The sequence below is a fragment of the Pagrus pagrus genome, assembly GCF_965226575.1.
Source record: "Pagrus pagrus genome assembly, chromosome: 6".
In the NCBI taxonomy this organism is placed as follows: domain Eukaryota; kingdom Metazoa; phylum Chordata; class Actinopteri; order Spariformes; family Sparidae; genus Pagrus; species Pagrus pagrus.
In genome coordinates this window covers 32,646,692-32,661,768 of record NC_140190.1, presented here as the reverse complement: position 1 = coordinate 32,661,768, position 15,077 = coordinate 32,646,692, and the positions used below count along the sequence as shown (strand labels likewise).

The following is a 15,077-nucleotide window of genomic DNA, read 5'->3' as shown; positions in this document are numbered from 1 at the left end:
ATATATATATATGTATATATATATATATATATGTATGTATATATATATATATATATGTATACATATATATATATATATATATATACATATATATATATATATATATACACATATATATATATACATATATATATATGTAATATGATTTTTATATATATATATATATATATGTATGTATACATATACATATATACATATATATATATATATATACATATATATATACATATATATATATATATATATATATATATACATATATATATATATATATATATATATACATATATATATATATATATAAAAATCATATTTAAAAAGTTCCTAACCTGTTGTTTATGCACACCTGAGGACAAGAACGTCTCAGAGGTCTTGAGCAAAGATGATAATTTAGTGTTCCAAAGCTCTACTAATGTGTTACATTAAAACTTCTAGAATATGTTGGAAACTACAATCTGAAACTTGCCAGGCTGTCCTTGTTCTGAGAAATGAAGACTATTCTAAGCAAGACATTCCCAAGAAACTTTAGAACTGTGTGTAGCACTGCCTTCAGAGAACAGCACAAAGAAGTGGGCCCAACTGAGCAAGAGGACAAGTACATCTAGTCTCTAGTCTGAGAAACATGCTTCACAGGTCAACTGGCAGCTTCATTACATGACAAACATCAGTATTGAAGTCAACAGTACAGAGATGACTCCAGGATGCTAGCAGAGAAGAAGAGAAGGAAGCCACCTGAGACCAATAAATGGAAAAGATTAAGATGGACAAAAGAACACAGACACTGGACAGCTTGAGGTGTTGGTCCATGGAAGAACATTTGTGAGATGCAGAACAAATGAAAAGATGTTGGAGGCGTGATGACTCTGTCAGCACGGTGGAGGACGTGGTGGCCCGGGCTGCTTTGCTGCTGGTAAAGTGGGAGATTTGTACATAGTTGATTGAGTAAGAAAGGCTATCACTCCACTTTACAACACCATGCTTTACCCCATGGACAACGCTTGATTGGAGCCAACTTCATCCTCCAACAGGATAAAAAATAAGAAAAAAAATGATTTTTAATACAGAAATGTCGTCCTTCTGAAAAGTATGCTCATGTATGCACTCAGTACTTGGTTGGGGCTCCTTCTGCATGAGTTACTGCATCAATGCGTTGTGGCATGGAGGCCATCAGCCTGTGGCACTGCTGAGCTGTTATGGAAGCCCAGGTTGCTTTGATACTGTTGGGTCTGGTGTCTCTCATCTTCCTCTTGATAATAGCCTATAGATTCTCTATGGGGTTCAGGTCAGGTGAGTTGGCTGGCCAATCAAGCACTGTAATACCACGCTCAGCAAACCAGTTACTAGTAGTTTTGGCACTGTGGGCAGGTGCCAAGTCCTGCTGGAACAGCATTCATGAGTGTGGCAGCGACCCTCCCTCTTCTTGCCACGGCCCCGACCTCGGCCACTGCTGGCTTTCTGAAATGACCGCTAGTCGACCATTTCATTAAAGACAAGAGGGAGAGTGTGCATGTGCATGTATTAATGAAAAATGGAACCAAACTGCCCGTACGGGTCAACATACTTTACTGTTAAAGTGGAATTTGATTCTTATAAAAGAAGTTGTCGTGAGTATAGCTGGAAAATACCTGAGTTCACGCCCTCCCCCAACAGACCCCGCTGTGAATACCTGCACCAGACACTGAAATTACTTACTTAAATGTAATTATATATTTTAATTTAGGTTATTTTGTAACTATTATATGACAAGTTATATCATCAAATCAATTACAGTTACATATAGTGTTATAGAGGGCTGCAACTGTGAAGTCTGGTCTAAATGCCATTTCAGTAAAATTATGTAACCATTATGTGTTTTTTTGTATTTGTCCGTACTTTACAGTTCCAGGTCCTTAAAATGTCATTTTCCCTGCCCAGATATCAGACAGTCTCTCATAGTACATACGGTATCATTAGTTACATTTTTATTTTCTATTTACATCCAATTTGTTATATAAATATAATACATCATTTCCAGAAAAGCTGTCCAGTCAATGCATACAAGAGCTCAATCACAATATGGTGAGGTTGAACACACAGGTCATGGGGAATGCTGATTGGATAGGTGGGACTCTAGAAAATCAACTGCATGCATATGAGGCAATATGGGTAGTGTGTTGCACTGGTGGAGAACGGGCAGTGTTATGGGGCGCAGTACCGGCCTCTTACCGAACACTTCAGGAGGAGCTGGAGACCCGGAGAGAAAACAGCTGGATTGTGAGTTGAGGTGTACAATATTCAGGATGTAAACAGCTCTTGTTAGAATGCCACGGTAAGTGACGTTTGTAACTACTATCAGTCAACTGAGGAATTTTTTCGCATCTCATTTCAGCATATTTACAGATCAGACAGCATCAGTCTATGAGTCTGGAGCCACAGCTGAACTGGAAAAAAACACACAAACTGATTCCCCAGTGATGAAAGTATTCTTGTGATGTAGCTCAATGTGGGCATACACCTTGTTCAGAATAAGAGCAGAAGTTTGTCTCTGACTTTGCTTTAAGGCTTACGATCAGAGGCAGCATTCTGGTCTACCTGTATCCTGTGTCTGCTTCTGTTAGCTTCCAAACAAATATTTGAGATGCTGGTGAAAGGTGAGTGAAACAGGGTGGGTGCAGACAGGAGAGGTACAGAGGGATGGATGGTAGGAGGGTAAACCTGTGTGCTGATGAGAGGGCCTCGTACAGAAAAAGTAACATGCAGGTGAAAACTCTTGATGCTTGGCAGGTGAAAATAGTTCTGAGGTCCATACACTGCCTGACCACTTCACCTGGAACATCAGCGCATCAACTTCTATAAACTATAAACTGTTTTCTAATTTACTAATTGATACAAATCATCTGGATTTCCTGCTGTCCCGTATTAATCAAGAAGAACTAGAATGGTCATGTGTGTAGAGGACTCTGCTCAGTGGTTTCTGTGTCCACACACTCCAGGATCTCCTGTCTGCAGGCCGTCATGCTCCGTTCAGGCGTTGTTGATGAATATGAGAGCAGGACTTGCTGTCTGCTGACTTGTCTCACACATGGCTCCCTGCTCTGCCGGCTTGGCGAAGACTCTCGGTGTGTTAAGGTTATAGACTCCTGCCTGGAGGAAACATGCTCGCAGAGTCAGACACAGCACCTCTTGAGGCTTCAGCTGCAGCTTGTATTGGGTCTGACCCACCCAGGTGAAGGAGCTGTGGACCTCCAGAGTCTCTGGGCTGAAAATGACATGAATGGATGGAGACCTTAGAAAACATGTTCATGATGACTTTAACTGGCCAGCACGTATGAGTCCTGCAGTAAACCTTTCCACTGTCAGACAGCAAAATGCCCTCACTGTTTTACAGATTATCGGATATACGTCTGTAAGTCTACATTTATTGGAATTTTACAGCATAGCATTCTGGTTATGTTAAAGTCATTGTAATTAAGTTACTTTGTATGGTTGAGCTATGTGATGGCCAGTTATTCTTCTGACAGAAATATGTAATAATTATACACAAACTAGAGAAGAGGGGGGAATGGGAAGAAAGAATAGTAGCAAGTCTATAGGATCAGCTCAGGAGGAAGGCTTTGTTTTGGGCACTCCACCAATAACACATCAAGATCAGTTAACTAACATCAAGAGCACACCTCAGCCTGTGAACACAGCTGGCTCTGGAGAAACACTGATTGATGATAGCCTTGATGATATCATAAGAAGTGCTTTTTGGGCTTAGAGGCTACAAGACGATACATAAATGTTGAATGGGGTTGAGGTCAGGTGACTGGAGCAAAGTACATGACAGTCAGGACTCCTTGGTCTTCTTTGGTCTTCAAATAGTTCTGTAGAAGCTTTGAGGTGTGTTTGGGCTCATTATCGTGCTGCAGCATGAAGTCAAGTCAAATCATGACTGAGGGGCAGTGCATGGAACTCTCAGATGTTTTTTTAGAAACTGAATCAGTTGTATCCAAAGCGTCACCACACCATCAGAAGATCAATACATTGAGTTCACTGACAGATACTGTAGAAAAAAAACTTCATCACAGATACAGGATTTAGTAAAGGCACAACACAAGAGTCCAACCAGCAGGCGTCCGTCAGAAGAAGGCTGTCTTGTAGTGTCTCAGAGGACGTGGAGCAGTTTCTAAACCACTTCTCAGGAGGAAACAAGGACAAACACTTGAGGTGGGCTCAGAAATACCAGATTTTCACAGTGGATGATGAAAAAAGTCTATTTACTGATTAATTCCTGTGATAGCTTAGTGTCAGTAACAGAAGGGTGTGTGTAAGGAGGCCAACAGGAGAGAGAATGATACCACAGTGTTTCAAAGCCACCCTGGAACATGGTGCTGGAAGATTCCAGTCTGGGGCTGTTTTCAGACTCTTCTTCAGAGACATGCTCCACCTTCTGGTTTGATCTTTGTGAAGATGGATTGATACTGCAGCAGGACAATGAGCCCAAACACCTCAAAGCTTTACACAACTACTGAAGACTGAATGGGGGGACATATCAACAGTCAATTTTTCACTTGGATTGTTAGGCTCATATAATCATTTGTAATGAAAAACAGTGTTACATTCGAAACAAATGCAAAATAGAAGTATCTGTATATGAAACTTTGGACACTGTGTGTGCGTGTGTGCACGTGTAAACTTACCTGGTGCTTTTGTGCCGCAAGTCTATGATGACATCCACTTGAGCCAAGGAACAGTTGGACAGAGTCAGAGTAACTGGCACCACACAGAGACTAGAGACAGAGAGAAAACCAGCCATGAACCAGCTCCTGCATGTGACATGAAAACTGGACTGATCAATTATTGTGTGGTTTGAATTATTTAAAGCTGATTTGATAAAAATGTTGTGATACGAAAAAAAAGAGCCATGTTTAATCATTTACTGTGTCTTCCATTCATCATTTATCATTCACAACACAAAAAATATTATTTATCATTTAAGGAAGGTGTCCTCCATAGTGAAAGTAACCAAAATGGAAGTGATGAAGTTGCACGGGGCTACTATTCATCATTCACAACACCCAGCTGACATTTATAGTTTACAGCGAGAAATTTTACTTACTTTGTTACTAAATTCACTCACACTCTGCAAACTTCCTTCCTTTTTTCTCTTTCCTTCTTCTAAGTAAATCACATTTCTGACTAATGGTGCTCAAAAACTCACAGGAAGTCTGCCATTTTAAAATTTATAATGAAGACTGAGGGCATTTTGGGGCATTTTCAGAGGTCATATTTGAACAAACTCCTCCGAGGGCGTTAATCTGATCCTCTTCAAACTTGGTCAGCCTACAGACACACATGCTTACCGCGGCAGAAGAAAGAAGAAGAAGAAGAAAAAAAGTTGTAAAGGAAGTTTTATGATCAGGCCAGGGCAAAGAGCTGTGTTCACAATGGTGACACTTTCCAGTGTAGAGTGAAGAGACCTCTGAGTTGAAAAACTGCAGTCAAGATGTATCACTGTTTGGAGCTGGTGTGCTGGCTGTGTTGTCCTCTGCATGTTAACTGCGCGTCCTGAGATCAACAAGAAAAACCTTTCTCCAGAATCACTCACCCCACCTTTAAAGCTCCCATGTTAGTCACCTACAGAACTACCACAGACAGCACAAATCTCTGCCTGTCTGACCGACCTGACTCAATGGATGCCTGCGCTATTGTTGTCAAAAATATAAATTCTGAATATTTGAAATGCTTTCTATACCGTTTCAGCAGAACACTAGTACCAGCAGCACCCTCTAATCCTCCCTTCTCTCCAACAGGAAGCTGACACTGCTGCAGATCCCACATGGCCCTGCCTCCTCCCACTCACTCAGTGCGAGCTCAGTAAAGATGACACGTGCTGAGCCTCCACAACCAGTTATGGTTGACAAAGAAAACAGCAGGAGTGCTGTTTGTAAAAACTGCATTTTAGCCAAAAGACCAAGGAAAGAGAAAGGATAAAAGCGAGCCCATATGCAAGCTGCATGTGGTGCTACAGAGCAGCTCTAACCAGATGTGCTAACACAACAAATTTAGCAAAGCAGCTGAAGGACTGACACGCTGGAGCTGGAACCAGAATTCTTACAGAGACATAAACAACAGAGTCATTTTGGACCTGACAAACATTATAAAATCATTGATAATAGAATAGAAGTATGTCATTTCTGTAAAATCATTTGTGAATTTACAGAAATGACATACTTCTATTCTGCACCATTCTACAAGCTCTGTATATGTTTTTTTATGATTTGTCTACATGAAAAAGTTATCAATATGATAATAATTTTAGATGTATCAACATCTGTGTGTGTGTGTGTGTGTGTGTGTGTGTGTGTGTGTGTGTGTGTGTGTGTGTGTGTATGTGTGCACGTGCGTGGGCATCCCACCTGTCCAGGACAAATGGATGTGTGTAGGTCTCAGGGTAGTGCAGGTTGGTTTTGACCAGTTGGGACAGCTCTGCAGAGGGCAGGACGACTGGAGGAGGTATCTCTGATTTAAACTTGAGCAGCACCATCTCCTGAGCTTCCTGCAACAAAAACACACAGACAGACTTAAGCCCCTTTCAGTTAGAAAATGCGCCACATTTGCAGCCAGGTAAAGTCTTGTCTATGTGAAACGGAGGTGTAACATTCCTCCTTTTCAAAAAAGCCACCACTGCGGTCGGCGTAAACATGTGATGTGACGTGAAACACGAAGTTGGGTGTGAAGAGTGACGAGTGATCTGGTTGTTAATGATTCTCTCGGATGTGATGGTTAGCATCTCCCGGATCTCAGCAGCTTTCCAGTTGCTCATCTTGCCGTCCGTGGATGAAGTGATGAACTGACAGCTGTGATCAGCTGTTTCCTGCTTTTAAAACTCCCGGCTGTGGGTCGCACAACAGTGCACGTCAGACACCTCCCCCCGTGTCACGCAACTGCCGGCACATCGATGACTTGGATTTACATAGCAATGGAGGCGGCAAAAAGTGTACCCTCTGAGGCGTCATATTGGCGGACCAAAACAGACCTCCGATATCCCGCGCTCTGTCTAAATTTGCGGACCTAGCCGCAAAAAGGACAGCCAAATTGGCGGCTTGCTGCCCAGTATAAAAACGCTTTCAGAGTCACAGTGCACAACACGTGCTCTGATCTCCACCTAATCAACCAATCACTTTATAAAATGAAGCCCAGCGGAGATATCACAACAGATTTGAAGTCTAAAGCTGCTCATTCTGTATTATTTTAAAGATGGTGGATTGTCTTAATGGCAAGATTACTATTTGTCTGGATATGTACTTCCAAGTCTAAAACCAAGCAGCAGATTATCTGCAAGGACACATGCTTTCATTTTTGCTTTCATATGTGTGTGTGTGTGTGTGTGTGTGTGTGTGTGTGTGTGTGTGTGTGTGTATATATATATATATATCTATATCTCTATATAGATATATATATATATATATATATATATATATATATATAGATAGAGATATATAGATATATATATATATATATATATGTGTGTATGTATATGTATATGTGTGCGCATACTGTACCTCTCTGGGAGTCAGAGAACTGGCCTCTTTGCCAATGGTCTGCAGTGCCACATGGAGCTGGCCCTCTAGGATCAGCTGCTTGTTGTCCTCAACCACATACGCCTGTAAAGACACACATCAAAAACTGTGCTGCTCTCTGCTTTCTTTGGTTAGATCTAACCAATGTGGTTTATCCATAGTCTATAGAACACAACATCTATATCACTAAGGAAAGCCAACATTAGGCCCTTTCTGACATTCTGGCTTCATTAAGCCTGACACTGTGGTTCTGTTATATGTACCTTCCAGATGACAATAATGTTGAGGTCCAGCTCATTACACTTCCTGACAATGTTAGTGATGTCAGAGGCTCTGTCCTCAGTGGAGACACAGCTCTGACTCTTGCTGCTGCATGATGTTCTGGATGATGGCACATCCAATCGCTGAGACTCTGATGTCCGACAGCCACGGAAGAAGAAATCTCCACAGGGTGTGGAGGAACTGATGATCTACACAGAGGGAACAGCAAGAGGTGAGGGGGAGGCAGATGGGGGTAGAGAGCAGAAACTACACAGAAGGAACACACAGACCATGGACTGTTACCATCATCACCTCCATACCGGCAATGTTAATCTTTTCATCATCCTCCCCATCTGTTACCTGTGCACTGCCACAAGCTCATCGCAACAGCTACAAACTCAAAAACTTTATTTCTTCATGAATAAAGTTGTACTAGGTAGCCCATTAGTAAGTACACCTGTGTACCAATTATTACATGCTTGCCACAGGCTACAACCTCCAGGGCTGAAAAATGAAGCCAACTTAAATTACCAAAAAACTACAGTTCCTGGAATGGCCACTTGAGGCTGGCTACAAAAGTGAGTCAACCCCCACAAGACCCTGATCCTTTGGAGATCAGATGACAAATCATTAGAGTTCTTTTACATAAAGAAATTACAAAGAATGAGAACATAAATAAATTAGAACATATCTGTGAAAAATGACAACATTTTGCTTTTGATTTACCCGTTCATTTCCCAGATTCAGGTCTGTAAAGCTGTATTTCTTTATGGCATCTGAGGTAGCTAGAAACGACAGACGGAACACAGAGAAATCAGTGCTCATTCAAAACCATAAATTGAAACGAAGCAGGTTGATGTGGTTTGTTTATTCTGTATGGGGTACCTTTGTGGGGCTTGCATCGTGTGGCCCTAAAACACAGCTTGGCTCTTTCTCTGCTGGTGAGTTTACAGTCTGGATGGGAAGAGGGCAGACAGAGAGAGGCTGTGATTGACACTGACATCAAACAGGTTTGTCTTGGGGAAAACATCATGTGTGAGCTCTGTATAGAGAGACTATAGCCAGCTGTAATAGATATATTCATGCCAGATGGTGGTGGTATGTGTTCACGGTTGAATGCGGACAGACAACACAATGTGTAGACATTGCATCACGGTGGTAACGTTTCAGAAAAGTTCATGGCGACTACTGACAGTTCTGTTCATTATGAAGACTGTGTGATGTTGAAAGTTCCAAAAAAAATGTTATATAAGTGGACCCTGTGAGCTGGGCTTTATTTATATGAGAACAAATATGACATGTACTACGGCCATTTTGCAAGATTTCTTTCTGTTTGAGATCAATTATTTATTGATTTTAAGCAAGGGGAAGCATCATCACAGTCACAGAACTGACACATGGAAAACAAGGCAAAGTGTGACACACCAGGCCTGTTTCTGCACTATGTAACTTGTAATGTTTTACTGCAGTACATCACACACAGCACCAACTATCAGCAATTTTGGTGAAACTGGATCGTATTTTATGGACACATTTTTTTCTGGTACTCCCTCTGATATCCTCCGGCTGCCCTGCCTCAACTCTCTGTGATTTACGGAGAGTGTTCCTGAAGGTAACTTGTAACTGCTGCTTAGTGTAGCTACACTTTCAGTTTTAGTTACACTTTTAGTTGTATGCAACATCTTCATTAAATGAACTGTGCAGACACTGACAACAGACGCCATGCTGGATTTTGTTCCTGTTGAATAGTAAGCACAGTTAGCTACTTGCTAAGTTGTATGTCTTGTGTTTTTGCATTTCTTGATGTTTGGCTACATTGAAAAAGTAAAGTTGGCTGGCACCTTTATCCTTGGCTGGGTTGATGCACTTGTGGAGGCGCCAGTGTTGACTGCTGCTGGACACCTGTACGATGTGGAACTCACGCATGCCAGCTTCACTCTAGGAGCCAAGCGTATTAAAACAAGGCTTGAACAGTGATAAGTTGTTTAACTTGACAGCAAGAGCAAAAAGGTGCATACGTTGTGTATTGGAGGTATGTTGCATGCTGTGTATCTCACCGTATTGATGTTCTCCACATCAATAAAGACCAGTGTTCCACCACCCCCTTTATCATCCAGACTGTGATGGGGGGGAACACAGCTGCGGCAGGCCGACGCCTGCACACTCAGAGACCGACTGGCACAGATAAACACTGTGTGACGTAACACCCGATGACTTCACATGAAGAGAGAGAAACAGAAATAGATGATTGAGATGAGTTGTCTGCACACAATAAGCATTCTGAGCTGCACTCACTGCTGAGTAAGTGCAGTGTCAATGAAAAGGCTTCAGACATCATATCTTAGATCAGTAACTAAGTTATGACAGAACTGTTCAATTCATGCATGATAAATTCATTTTAAATGCTACCTATACTATATTTCACGCTGTCAGTCATAATCTGTTTAGGATTATCTTGAGGCAGTAGAGACCAAACATGTCGCTCCTGACTATTAGTTTATTACCTTTAATACAACAGAGCTTAAAGCTGCTGTAAGCGCTTTATTTCTACTTTAATGAGTTTCAAATAGCTCTATGTATATTCCAACAGCAATCACTGTTATAGAGTGTTTGGTCAGTAACCCACATCTCTCCTTCCCCTGCTCATGTATTAAAAGAGAAAAGAAATGTTCTGGTATCCCTGCCCACTTTATCCAATCAGGACAGAGAACTCTGTAAAGACATGGTCCTGTCTGCACGGAGAACTGGCAGAGAGCAAGATCCTCCTGTTCTGGTACCTACACTGGCAATAGTGGAAGAGGGGAAAGCTACCAATTCCAGTACTCCTGGTGACGACTTATACTACCATACAGGCCAAATGAAGAAGAAAGAGGAACAGACAGCTGCCTCGAAGAAAATAAAGGAGTTGGGCAAGTGTGGTGACTTAGAGACGAGGGAGGGGAGTGCTACCTGCAAAACGGACAGGAAGTTAGCTGCAGTAAAATGACAACAACACTTACAGCCCCACTCCAACAACCAACACACACACCTATGAACGTCTCCCAGGACACTGTTGCATACTTCATGTGTGTGCAATGTGTCTCTACGATCCTCTTGCTCTTCCGTGCCTGAACATTACTACTTGTCACTTTGATTATGAAGGTGAGTATAGGCTGCAATTAAATGTAGAATAGAGTATTTATTCATGTATTTATCCATACAGAGTTCAGTTAGGCTGTCATGGTCAGGACCATAGCTTCTAACTCACACAAACCTCAGGCAGATAAAGGATCAATGACTCAGGCAGACTAGACTGTTCTGTAAAGTTAACCTAGTGCTTGGGGTGCCAGTTAGGTCAGTGCCTAACAGTTTTAGTCAGAGTCAAAGTTTGGAGACAACCACACACAGGAGTCAAGCATAGAGCAGAAAAACACACTAAAATCTTGAAAACTCAATAAGAAATGACCCAAAGCCCCATTAAACTAGGCTGAATAAACTCACCAATGCAAAGGCAAATTCGAGGCAAATTGTGTATTTTCACGACAGGCGCAGGCAAAACAATAGACAAACAATGCAGGCTTAAGAGTCCAAAAAGCCACAGATTATTCCCAAAAAAAACCAAATCCAGTCATCATTTTCCTTCAGACCACCAATCCCCGAAACAAAAGTAACTTTTCATTTTCACAGTTTGTTCAGTTCCATTCAGATCAATGCTTTAGAAATCAGTTGAGTGCAGTGCAGTTCAAAACTAAAAATAACTTGGGAGGAAAGAATAAGGAAACAAAAAGAGGCTTGTGGTTTTTAGAGATCTCTAGAGAGTGTCAATACCAGTCCGTGTTATCTGTACAAAGAAGTTACACCACTGCTGTTAAGAGATCTCTAAGGTTCGTGGACTCCTCCTGCCCGGAGGTAATGACCAGAAGCTACGACAAGAAACAATGATGGTGCGATATGGGACGAACCAAAGTATAATAAACCTCAGGTGGTAGGGATAACAGATAGCTACAGTTCAACATGATAAAGATACTAAGATGTTGCTGTGCTTTCACATTATTTAAAAAAAATGAAAAAATACCTGAATTGACAGAGTCAGTTGCAAATGATATAAAGCTTAACTGACTGAGCAGTGAAAGGTTTACATGAAAAACCTTTGTAAAACAAGTCCAGGAACTCGTAAATACATTTATGAATTTTAAAAGAGAAAATAACTCGCTCCTACCACAAGCACATTATCTCTGCAATCAGGCTGGTGGCCCCCTAATGGAGGGAAGGATCAATCGTGGTAATACGCAAAGACTAAACGGCAACCAACAAATACCAACGGCTGTTTTAGTGTAACAACTTTGTTACTCATATTACACATCCAGACCAGACAAGATTGTTTGGAGAGGAAACAAAAATCTTGTGATGTGATCACACCATCATGTTCTGACCAATCACAACTCAATAGTCATTACTACATGAGTACTCAGTACTCATGGGGAGGACCATGCCCAACTTCCCACCTGTAGTTTCCTGAGTGCATCTTGCACAGTTGTGACATTATAATAGAAAGACTGACATATAAACACCAGGCGAAATGCTGTAAACGGCTTCTCTTATCGTGCCTGCTACAAAAAGTGTCTCCAGGATCCATGTGCAGAGTGTGTCTATTTAATTCAGCATTTTTTATGTACCAACATGAAATTAAGATTAAGTTTTGATTCTCTCCTTCACTCACTCTCAGACTGTCTGCTTATACCATCCTATTTAATATGTTTGGCAATCGGGGCTGTTCATTGTGTGAATTAACCCAGGCACAAGGTCATTGTACCTAGGTTACATGATGGGCTACATGACAAACTGTGAGCATGATTCTATGGCTATGCTTCCGGTATGGCATTTTGCTCAGGTGTGTCTGAGCCCTTAGTGCCATGAGTCACGGGTTGGTACATATAGATTTCCTTTAGCTATTTATTTTGAGATTTTCCTTTTGTGATACAGGCTACGAATGTCTATGTGTAAAATAGTGGTCTGCACCGTTTAATCATATTATGCATGCCCTTAAACCAATTCACATCCCTTTAACTTTTACCTGATTTTGTTTCCTTTGACTGTGCTCTCGTAGTAGAAGAGGAAATTGATTTCATGGACTCCTTCCTGGTCGGGTCCTCTGAGCCAGAGAGGAAGCTGGGTAGACTCCCCCGGTTGCAGTGTGCTGCCATCTATTGGGATGTCTATCACGCCGGATGGCTGGCTGAAATCCTCAGCTGACACTAACATCTCAGATGCGGCTGAGCCTGACTGAGGGGGTGTGGCCAAGGTTTTATACGCAGAGTTGTTTTCAGCTGAGGTCGGGCTGACGGGTGTAAGAGGTGTTGTGGCCTGGCTGCCAAAGGTGAAGAAGTCGGGGTGTGTGGACACCACTCGAAGGCCGCACAAGGCAACACTGCTAACATTACAGAACTCAACGTAGGCCTTTCGGATCTCACCACACAGCAGAGCAGTGGGAAACTGCAGGAAGAAGACCTGACACACAGACACACATAAGATGATTACCAGGCAGCATTGGCATAATTGCATAACCTTCTTTAGCATTTTGTTTTGGCATGATGACTACAATGTGATTCTGAATCTTCAAAATATGATCTATAAGTTTATGGAAAATGTTACTGGGAAAAAACTTAATCTTGCTTTTTAGGGAAAATGCCTTGATTTGACACAAGCTGCATGGCCAGACCTGTTAAGACCGGGACTCTTTCCATCAAATTTAGATCCAAGTCAAGATTCTTGTGATCACTTTTAAAGCACTGCATATGTAGGCACCTGACTACATTAGAGATCTACTGCAGCACTACACTACGATCAGGATGTCTCTGAAGATTTGGGATCAAGGTTTGTTTTGTGTTCCTCACCACTCCTTCACACTGTATCCCAAACATGAAAGATCAGAGCCATGGCGACCGGTCAATGTTCAGTGATGAGGCAACTGCTGCCGCATGTCCAACAGTGGTGCGGAGGCCTGTTCAACACTGATTGCAGTTTTAATTGTTTGTTTTTTTTACTATCTAGTACATACTGTTTGTCTTTGTAAAGTCTACTTTTAAAATGGGCTATATAACATAATACTTAAACTACAATTATCGTGGATGGCATTGTGCTGGTATTCAGGCAGGGCAGGAGCTCGGCTCCTATTAGACTAAACCTCCTAAAAGTCGAGCTGTTGGACAGGAAATTCAAATCAACTATGGTTATGGCTTGGTATTTGAAGTAAACAGAATAGTTCAACATTAAGGGAAAATATGCTCATTGCCTTTCTCTCCGAGAGTTAGACAACAAGATGGATCACACTTTCACATGTGAATGTTAAAAATAAAGCTGGAGCCAGGAGATGATTAGCTTTTAGATTTAAAGATTTTGCCATGTTCATTTTGTGTGTCTTGTACCACCTTATCTCCCTTTCATTCCCCAGGCACATTTTAAAGGCTTCCTTCGACATTAACAAATCAGATATAAACACTATATTATAAGACTTTTTCATCAGTAATAATTTCAGTACTGTAGTAGTAATGTGCATTGGAAGTGTGTTTGTTTGGAACTTCTGAGAGAAATTCAACCGCTGAACTGTGCCTCTGAAAGACACCATTAAAGGACAGCTGAGATCATGCTTCATTTTCTCAGTACACAACTATCAGTCTTTATATTGAATGTGAAATGGCATTCCTCATAGGAAAGTTTGCCAGGTGTGCATTGGGCAATTATATTATGCAGGAGGATCTTAGAAGTAAATGCATTTAATGATATTCTTAGCTCATCATTAACATTAAATAACTTGGTTGGGTTCAGGGGCCATAAAAACCTGATTGACATCCTTCGTCTTAAGATATGATACATTCTGCTAGCATTGCAGGACTGAATGACTGTAAGTGACAGTCAGTGAGTCAATGGTACCTCCATTAGGGGCATGGGGGATGTTATGATGAGATTCAGCCGTTGATCAGGACCATGGCGAACCGTCATCTTGTCCTCTTTGGTCTGATTGAGTCGAGGGCCCTGGATCTTTAGGTCCTGTTTGCCATGAACCACCATCAAATCAAATGTCTGCTGGCCTATAGACAGGAGGGAATCCACACTGTGTATTAGTGTGGCAGCAAAACACAAAACATCCTGAATAATCTGTCACTGGAATTATTTACATCTTTGATAATTTTTTAGAGAAAACATTTATCAGAGAGAAGAAAAACTATGAGCAATACAGTTCATTTGTATCACATGAGTCAGAAGCATGCCATTAAGACAGTAAATCAATTTAGA

The 15,077-nt window shown here is 41.4% G+C and overlaps 1 protein-coding gene across 1 annotated transcript in view; it reads right to left on the bottom strand.

The window, feature by feature from the left end:
* Positions 1-1,939: 1,939 nt before the first annotated feature.
* Positions 1,940-15,077, bottom strand: part of trappc8 (trafficking protein particle complex subunit 8) — a 41,575-nt gene continuing 28,437 nt past the window's right edge. Inside the window, exons 19-29 of the mRNA XM_084355157.1 lie at positions 14,715-14,872; positions 12,859-13,292; positions 9,863-10,019; positions 9,647-9,743; positions 8,691-8,759; positions 8,532-8,590; positions 7,808-8,014; positions 7,527-7,628; positions 6,381-6,520; positions 4,662-4,751; positions 1,940-3,238 (exon numbers count right to left, since the gene is read on the bottom strand). Coding sequence (XP_084211283.1) covers positions 3,004-3,238; positions 4,662-4,751; positions 6,381-6,520; positions 7,527-7,628; positions 7,808-8,014; positions 8,532-8,590; positions 8,691-8,759; positions 9,647-9,743; positions 9,863-10,019; positions 12,859-13,292; positions 14,715-14,872 — 1,748 coding nt within the window. The 3' untranslated portion in view covers positions 1,940-3,003. The remainder of the gene's footprint in view (positions 3,239-4,661; positions 4,752-6,380; positions 6,521-7,526; positions 7,629-7,807; positions 8,015-8,531; positions 8,591-8,690; positions 8,760-9,646; positions 9,744-9,862; positions 10,020-12,858; positions 13,293-14,714; positions 14,873-15,077) is intronic.